Source organism: Chenopodium album, chromosome 17 (assembly GCF_948465745.1).
Source record: "Chenopodium album chromosome 17, dcCheAlbu1.1, whole genome shotgun sequence".
Lineage (NCBI taxonomy): Eukaryota > Viridiplantae > Streptophyta > Magnoliopsida > Caryophyllales > Amaranthaceae > Chenopodium > Chenopodium album.
The window spans coordinates 43,984,652-43,994,471 of NC_137850.1; the positions used below are offsets into that span (position 1 = coordinate 43,984,652).

At 32.8% G+C, this 9,820-nt stretch overlaps 1 protein-coding gene across 1 annotated transcript; it reads right to left on the bottom strand.

Moving 5' to 3' along the window:
• Positions 1-3,944: 3,944 nt before the first annotated feature.
• On the bottom strand, positions 3,945-9,537 carry LOC145588108 (uncharacterized). The gene is made up of 3 exons (XM_081644755.1): positions 7,016-9,537; positions 4,478-4,754; positions 3,945-4,335 (listed from the first exon to the last, which is right to left on the bottom strand). Exons 1-3 carry the CDS (start codon positions 9,428-9,430, stop codon positions 3,950-3,952), a joined length of 3,078 nt encoding a protein of 1,025 aa, XP_081500881.1. The 5' UTR covers positions 9,431-9,537; the 3' UTR covers positions 3,945-3,949.
• Between the last annotated feature and the right edge of the window lie 283 nt (positions 9,538-9,820).

Below are 9,820 nucleotides of genomic sequence, written 5' to 3' on the forward strand. Positions count from 1 at the left end.
TTCATCATCAAGGAAAATATTGCTTGGCTTGAGGTCACAGTGAACTATGGAGGCACCACAATGATTATGAAGATAATCCAAAGAAAATGCACCAAAAATTAAAGTAGGATGTTTTGGTGGTATCCTAATTTTTACTAAAATATAGTTTAAGATATTAAGTTATAAAATGTATTATAAGTGTGAAATTCCCAACGTTGTTGTTAACAAAGGTGGTCAAATGTGGATCATATATTAGACGTGATAGCTTGTTTTGAGTCCTTTAATATTTCGTATGTTAAGAGGACATATAATACCGTCACTCATATGGTAACTAGATGGGAAGTAGTATGGAACGTGTTTGTATTGGTACTTATCTGCAAGGTATTACTACCTTAGCAGAGCTTGATGTGCTTTAATAAAATGCTCGCTTTTAACCCCTTTCAAAAATAAAAAATAAATAAATAAATAAATAAAATAAAAAAATGTGAATTGTGCAAATTTCCAAATATTGCAATTTTTTTTTTTTTTGACGGAAAATAATAAAAATGAGAACAAAGGAATTAACAAGGTAATCTTAATCAAAGGTCAAGTCATCATTTTGGGCTCGATCAAATTTGACCCACTTTTTGGTTTTAGGTTCTAATTTCTTGTTTAAGATGAAGTGATAAAATGTAACATTCCTAGTGGAATTTCTAGCTTTGTAATGGCTGATTTAGCATCTTCTTTTGAGTAATAAAATTGGTGTGATCGTTTTCTGTCCAAAAAAAAAAAAAAAAAAAAAAAAAAAAAAAAAAAATTTAAAAAAAGTAAAAAACATCTATACTATACTATATACTAAAATAATTACCAAAGTTATCCTTAAAATACACGTCACATTCACAATAAATTTTTTTTTTCTTTTTTCTTTATATTTCTTTTAAAAAAATACAAATAAAATAATAAAAAAGTTAATGAATAAAAACCTATTTTGTAAAAATATTTTAAATAATACTGAGTATATCTAATTAGAGAGTTTTAGGGTAGACATTAAATGAAATCAAATTTCAAAAAAAAAAAAAATGTAACATAAGTCATTTCATTTGAACTAATTTCATTTTAATTTCATTTTATTATTTTCAGGTCTTATCAATCAATAATCAATAATCAATAATCTATACTAAAGGCGAAACCAGGAATGACACTTGTCATTTCCTGGTTAAAAATTTTTCCGCCTTTGTTTTCCTTTCCTTTTTATTATCTTGACAACATATTTTATCCAATTATATTCAATTAAATATACTAGGAAACTTTTTTTTTGAAAGATATACTAGGAAACTTTTACTTACAAAAATACTAACATTAATTAAAAATAATGTATTAAAATATATTCTTTTCCAAAATTATTATAATATTATCAATATCAATTTTTTTTCTCCAACTTTTATCATTTGATAATAAAATTTATTTTAATTAAAAGAGAAAAATCATTTCGGTAGCATACTTTGTATTAATTTTAAAATTATACGTAACATTTACAAGAACAAAATAAGTTTATTATAGTATACTTCGTACACAGCATATATTGGAAAATTATTTAGTCATTCTAAACATTTATGTGATTATTTAAAAAATAAAAACCCCTACTACTCAATAAAGATATATTTAAAATTTGATTATTGAATCTATACTAAAGGCGAAACCAGGAATGACACTTGTCATTTTCTGGTTAAAATTTTTCCGCCTTTGTTTTCCTTTCCTTTTTAGTATTTTGACAACATATTTTATCCAATTATATTCAATTAAATATACTAGGAAACTTTTTTTTTTGAAAGATATACTAGGAAACTTTTACTTACAAAAATACTAACATTAATTAAAAATAATGTATTAAAATATATTCTTTTCCAAAATTATTATAATATTATCAATATCAATTTTTTTCTCCAACTTTTATCATTTGATAATAAAATTTATTTTAATTAAAAGAGAAAAATCATTTTGGTAGCATACTTTGTATTAATTTTAAAATTATACGTAACATTTATAAGAACAAAATAAGTTTGTTATAGTATACTTCGTACACAGCATATATTGGAAAATTATCTAGTCATTCTAAACATTTATGTGATTATTTAAAAAATAAAAAGCCCTACTACTCAATAAAGATATATTTAAAAAGTTGATTATTGAATATTAATTATCCTAAAGTAAAATGAACTCAATTAAATTTTCATATTTTGTCGATCAAAGTGTGTCAACAATTTAAGGACAAATGTATATGAGTTCGTGTATGGGTACTAACCTAAGCTAATATTTTTCTCATATAAAACCTTATAGCTTCTAAGTTTCTATTACTATATTTATTTATTTATTTATACAATCTAATTCAATAACCTTTACGTATTTAGTGTTGGTATAAACTAATTAAAATTCAAGTTATTTTGTTACAAATAATTTTTTTGGATAAATTATCGTTGAATTAACACCATTATTTATTATTTATCTATTGTAAAATTTAATTATGACCGTACATGGCACGGGACTTAACCTAATTATTATAAAACCGTGCATTGCACGAGGCAAAAACTAGTTCCTAAATATTAAATAATATAAGGTGGGTCAGTATAAGAAAATGTAATGAAATTATTATTAAAAACATAAAATATAAACTTAAAATCAAATGACATTATTGCAAAGATGATTTAAGTAATCCGAACCTTAGAAAGAATAAAATCTCACAAAGAAAAAAATTGACGTAACACAAATCAATTGAAACTCCCATCGACAACCAAGAAAGAAAATTTCAGCTATCCGGAGAATCACTCATTCACTCTGTTGATAGCACGTCAGAGGAGAGAGAAAGATTTTCCGCAAAGTTCTCCCCTGTTACTTTTGGTTACTCTGTAATCAATTGGTGTTTCAAGGTATTGAATTTTATATTGCTCCGTGATTTTTTGTTCAATAATTAGCAAAGTTCATCGTTTTTCTGTGACTGGATGATCTATTGTTCTTGTATTTTTAATTTACAAGTAAACTTCTGGAAAATGATAATAATGAATCAAAAGTTTGGTATTTGTGCAATCAAATCTAGGTTGAATAATAATGTTCCAGTTGTTTCAAACGAAATTTGTGAAGTTGATAGTTAATCAAATAGGTAAGACGAATTCAAAGATTTCCAAGCTAAATCAATTTATCATCTTTAAACAAGATATATGATTTCGTAATCTATCTGCTATCCATTAGGAATGGATATCCCATTAATCCCAATATATTTTTGTAATCTACTCAAACACATAATACAACTATGCATTTAGAAAATTTAGTTGTTATACAATCTAAGCAAGCAAAAGAAAAAACATCAAAATAATATAAAATGTATTCTAAACTAGATAGCTGCTCTGATGTTCTGATCCTGACTCAAAACACATAAGCACTACTTATTACAAGAAGTTACTAAAGCATATGAGCTCATCTTATTGTTAACACACTAATCATGCTCATGGGCGCGCAGATGAAATTGGGTTAAGTATTGGCACATAGCGCCTGAATGTTTTAGAAACATATAGGATGACAAAATGTACCACTATAGCCTAATAAGTGACAGGTGGTAGGTATTTTAGGAGAAAATAATCAGCAATATAGGATGACAAAAAGTACCACCACATGCATAGTAGTACATAAAAAGTACTATTAATACAACTTCTACTTTAATGGTACATTATAGTATACAAAAATGTACCACCGTAGAAAAACATCAAATGAAAAAAATAATATAAAACCCATAATGCCCTCTTATATGCATGCTAAACATATAGGTGCTATGCGCCTATATGCACTCATGAAATTGATGTGTACACAATAATCGATCACCATCGTGTCCCTGCACCAAAAATAAAAGAATATAAAATCAATTTTTAAAAAGTACAGAAAAGTTGATTGTTACAGAAATAATCAGTACTCATTAGTGAGGGGAATGAAGTAGTTAATACATTTATAAATTACCTCCTCGAATTCTCCTTCGTTGTTGTAAACGAGTTCCAAGGAGCTTGTTTTTCATTGATGATAGCTTTGCAGAAACAATACTCATGTCTAACCTTTCTGCTGGGACCTCAGTCGAGCAGGAAAGTGCTATTTCAAGTATACAAGTCAGGGCCTCCAACATCAAGCTGCTATCTGTTGAGTCTATGTCTTCAGCAAGGACATGATCCAGGATATCGACAACATCTCCAGTCAAAGCTTCTCTGACGAAGCCATGTAAGGTTAGCCCCCCTTTAAACATGTCATCAGTAGGCCTCTTTCCTGTAATCATTTCCAGTAATAGAATCCCAAAGCTATAGACATCGCCGCTTGTGGACACTTCATTTCCCACACCATACTCTGCATGTAGTGCCTCCAAAGTCAATATGAAAATAACATGTAACTTATATGATAAAAACATGTGATACAAATAATTAAAATACATAATACAAAATTTATATAGTTTTGAATATAGCTAGGGATAAGAGCATTAGTTGGTTACCTGGAGGAGTGTAACCAATAGTACCTCTTACTCCAATAGAGCTAGATTGATTGAAATGAGAGTCGTCATTGATACCTTTAGAGAGGAACTTGGCTAGGCCAAAGTCACCGACATAAGCTACCATTTCATCATCAAGGAGAACATTGCTTGGCTTGAGGTCACAGTGAACTATGGAGGCACCACAATGATTATGAAGATAATCCAAAGAAAATGCAACATCAACTGCAATATCAAGTCTTTGGCGAAGACTCAAGTGTCTTAATATATTATTTTCTTCCTCAACCCCAATGATTGAATTTGGAGGATGTAACCAATCATCCAAACTTCCATTCGCCATGTACTCATAAACTAAAGCTTTGAAATCTCTGCCCTGATAATCCACACTTGAGCAAGCTGTTACAATTTTAAGAAGATTCCGGTGTCTTATGCTACGAAGAACTCCACATTCAGCTATAAAACTCTTAACAGCACCGTGACTTTGAAGCTTAAACACCTTGATGGCTACTGTTGATTGAAACTCTTCAAGCACGCCCTTGTATACAGCACCAAACATACCGCTACCAATCAAACTGTTCGAGGAAAACCCATTTGTGGCTTTAAGAAGCATTTGGTATGACAAATTTGGAAAATATTTCGAATCATCATAAGCTGTAGGTTCCTTAGTCCTCTTTTTTTGCCAGAAAATATATAATAACACAAGAAAAGAAAGTATCAATATAACTCCTAAAAACCCTGAAAGAATGTGAATTCTTTAACCCCTTAGATTTTGATTTTGCTTTTGCTTTTGCCTGCTGAAAAACCCAACAATTTTTGTTTCTTCCAAGCCTCCTTCTCAGCCTGCTTAACATATGTGATATGTCAGTCTCTTGTAAAGAGAACAATTTAAGACATACTCTATTAATTACCAGCTTGAAACAACACCATGTAATAAGGCTCCGACGCCCTCACTTCACAGTTTTCCCCTTCTCATCCCTTCTTAAGAGCAAAAGGGTAAAAAAAATGTTAGTCATTCATACTTATTCTATTTTCATGTTAATGCAGTAATAGGGGCATAGGGCCTATAGATGTACACCAGACAACAATACTGAGTGTAACACAGACTGTAGATAGAGTCCAGAGTATGAGAGTTGTGAGTTTAGAGCAAAATGCCAATGTTTTCATGCAAAATGATTACACAAGTTTTTTTTTTCTTCTTTTTTTTTTTATTTTTTTTTTTTTTTGAGGGTAACCGAGAACGCATACATCAATAATTAATGTCCACTAAAAGTTTGAAGGCTTTGTGGAAAACCGGAAAATTGTTCATACAAATACGCTCCGAATTAAAACTAGTATCCCATATGGCAACCACACTTCCGACTCATTTAACATGATTACAAGAAAATGAAATAAAACTCTTCCCTAATTCTTAACACGTCATCATACACAAGGTAGATAGGAGCAGCCCCTACAGACATATTTGCAAATTGCATGAGCAGCATTCATGGCATCACATTTGGAACTCAGGTCTAGTGATGTCACTCTCTGGCGGTGCTTATGACCACAAGTAACACCATACCACTCACAAAAGTGGAGGGTGTCATTCCATGAACTTATGACGCCGAGAGAAAAGAAAAGAAAACTTAAATGGCTTTCAAAAGAAAAGAAAACTACATTTCACAATATGGAGTCATATTAAATTCTACTCGTAATAAAAATATATTCCATTAGTCCTACATTTTTTACAATAATAATCTTCTATTGGGATGAAACAGTAGTTCTTTCATTAATCATTATAATAAGCTCGAATTCTTCTACGTTGCTATAAACGAGTTCCAAGGAGAGTTGTTCTTACTGATGTTAGCTTTGCAACAACATCACTCATGTCCAACCTCTCTCGTGGTGTCTCGATTGAGCAAGAAAGAGCGATTTCGAGTACTGAAATCAATGCCTCCAATATCATGATGTTATTAGTCTCCACTCCGTTTATGTCTGCTAGAAGAATATGATCTAGAATCTCAGTTACTTGCTGAGGCAGAGCGCCTTTCACAAAGCTATGTAGACTTAGACCCTCTTTAAACATATTATTTGTAGGCCTTCTTCCTGTAGACAATTCTAGTAAAAGAATCCCGAAACTATAGACGTCGCCACTAGTAGACACCTCATTTCCCAATCCATATTCTGCACAGCATCATACGTTTTGCAAGTGTTATTATGGGGAAAAAAAAGGTGGAATTTACAAAAAATAAAATTTAGACTATTAAGACGACTTTTGTTACCTGGAGGAGCATAACCAATTGTTCCTCCGACTCCAATAGAGCTAGATTGACTTGTATGAATGGCGTTGTTGGCTTCTGTGAAGAACTTGGCAAGTCCAAAGTCGCCGACATGTGCAACCATATCATCATCGAGGAGGACATTACTCGCCTTGAGGTCGCAATGAGCTACGGAAGCCCCATGATGATGGTGAAGATAATCCAAAGCAAATGCGACATCAATTGCAATATCGAGTCTTTGATAAAGATTCAAGTACTTCGAGGTATCATTTGTGCCTTCGACGACACTAGTTGTCTCAGGTGGATGCAACCAATCTTCCAAGCTGCCATTCGACATGTACTCATAAACCAAAGCCTTGAAATCTCTACCTTGATGATCAATGCTTGAACAAGCTGTTATCACCTTAACAAGATTACGATGTCGAATGCTTTGAAGTACTCCACATTCAGCCAAAAAACTCTTCAAAGCACCGCGATACTCTAGATTAAATTTCTTGATGGCAACAATACTTGATCCTTCCTCGTCGAGAGTTCCCTTGTATACAACCCCAGATACACCACTTCCAAGCACATGTTCGGAGGAAAAGCCATTTGTAGCTTTAAGCAACATTTGATAAGAAATATTCGGAAAATTTTCTATATCATTGTTAGAAGTAACGGGTTCCATTGCCTTCTCTCTCTTACAGAAATTGCATAATAACAACACAAGTATAGACACGAACAAACAAACTCCAGTAATCCCAAAAAGAACCGCGATCATCAATTTTTTCCTACGCTCCACTCGTCTTTTATGGGTGTCGCGGGTGAACCTGCACTTGGGCAACTTTAACTCGGGTATGCCTCCGCATAGATGACTATTCCCACTTATCAAAAGACCGCTTGTATTACTAAAGAATCCGTTAGTGGGTACTTCACCTTCAAGATTATTGTTTGATATATCTAGGCTTTGTAGATGTAGATTGCCTAGAAATTTCGGGATCACACCGGATAAATTGTTGTATGACAAGTCTAACTCAATAAGGCCCTCTAATGTCTGCAATGCTTCGGGAATGATGCCATTAAAATTGTTTTGCCACAAGAATAACAACTCTAAGGACATACAACTACCAAGAGAGCTTGGAATGTTACCTGATAACTTGTTTCGAGAGATATCTAAGCCATTAAGGTTGATCATATGCCCAACTTCGTCGGGCAAAGACCCTGTTAGTTGGTTTCCAGAAATATCAAGTGCAACAGACAAGGAGGTGAGACTAAATAACTCTGAGGGTATGTTGCCGCTAAGACTATTATTACAAAGAAATAATTGAATTAGAGATCCACAATTTCCCAAACTCGAGGGTATTTGGCCCTCGAGATCATTGTTACACAAAGTTAAAATAGCTAACATGGTTAAGTTTCCAATCGAGGGTGGAATGACTCCAGATAGATGGTTATCCTCTAAATGTAGAGACATGAGATCTTGGAGTTTTCCAATCCCTTGCGGAATGGTCCCAACAAGTGCATTGTTATTGGCCGCAAACATATGTAGTTTCGTCAATTTTTCAATGCAATCTGGAATTTCTCCCGCTATGTTGTTATTATTTAATATCAAAGTAGTAAGAAATGAAAATTTGCATATGATTTTTGGAAAGAACCCGTTGAAGTTGTTTTGGCCTATCTCTAACCATTGCAAATTGGTTGCATTGGCCAAAGATGAAATAAAATCCAAATCTCCAGCTTGGCCATTCCCTAAGGAGTTCTGTTGAAGGACAAGTCTAGTAAGATTTGTCAACTTACGGAAAGAAGGAACTTGTCCTTGAAGATTATTAGTCGCTAACTCGAGTATTTTTAGATTTGAAGAATCGGACATTGAAGCAGGAATTTCTCCATTGAATTGATTGTTGCTTATAGAAAACACTTCAAGGAGTGGAAGGGTGTTACCTAAATCCGAAGGAAGTTTTCCTTCGAAGTCGTTTTGGGATAGTCCTAATTCTTTCAATAAAGAGAGGTTAAAGATTGAGGGTGGTACTAATCCCGAAAGCTTATTGTCGGATAGATACAAATTGGTTAGATTCTTTAATTTGCCTATACTATCTGGGATCCTTCCAACTAAACTGTTTCCTGTTAGAGATAGCGTCGAAAGTGATGATAAGTTCCCTATAGATGAAGGAATGTTACCCGTCAAGTTGTTCCTTCCCAAAAGAAGAAACTTCAAAGTTGACATCGAACCAAGTGTAGATGGGATTTCTCCCACCAAATTGTTTCCCGCAAAGCCTACTCCAATGAGGCTATAGCAACCTGCTAAACTCGATGGAATTTCCCCTCCAAAGGAATTATTATTCAACCCAAGACGTTGCAGCCTATGCAAACGACCAATGGAAGGTGGTATTATGCCAGATAAACTATTATCATACAAGAATAGTTTAATTAAGAAGCTTAAATTTCCAAGATAAGGTGAAATAATACCTTTGAGCTTGGAGGAATTCAAGTCTAGTATGGTCACTCTTTGGTGTCGATGACCACAAGTAACGCCGTACCACTCACAAAAATGGATGGTGTCATTCCATGAGCTCATGACTCCAAGAGGGTCATCAGTTACTCCTGCCTTGAATTCGAGCAATGCTAGCTTGTCTGTTTTGTTGTTCCCAGCTATCGCGAATGAGAGACAACACATCAATAACAACGAAGTAGTAACACATATGATCCCGTAGACACGAGACATAGTTGTGTATAACTCTTGGGATCAAAATAAAATTTAATCAAGGCCAATTATGTATTGTATATTCATCAACAGACTTATTGTAATTTATACTACTACAATATCGTAAGAATTTTATATAAATGATTCATCACTAAATAACATAAAATCAATGGGAACATCTTTAAAAGAATACGAGTGTAGTAGGTATGTGCAAGTTGTGGAGGACCGTTTACTAGTCTTGAATTTTACAGCCAAGTACTTTAAACAAAAATATTTCCATTTTTGGTATTTAAAATTTAACACTTGAATTATTACAGTATATTTTTTCAACAGTTAGCGTATTGGGATTGAAGATATATTGAATCGTTACTGTTTAAATTAAAATAAATTATTGTGCATGAGTTCGATCAA

Coding starts and splice junctions, on each gene's coding strand:
- LOC145588108 (XM_081644755.1), bottom strand. CDS start 9,430: ATGTCTCGTGTCTACGGGATCATATGTGTTACTACTTCGTTGTTATTG. Junction 4,755..7,015: donor ATCCACCTGAGACAACTAGT/GTCGTCGAAGGC, acceptor ATTGGGGTTGAG/GAAGAAAATAATATATTAAG. Junction 4,336..4,477: donor TATTGGTTACACTCCTCCAG/GTAACCAACTAA, acceptor CACTACATGCAG/AGTATGGTGTGGGAAATGAA.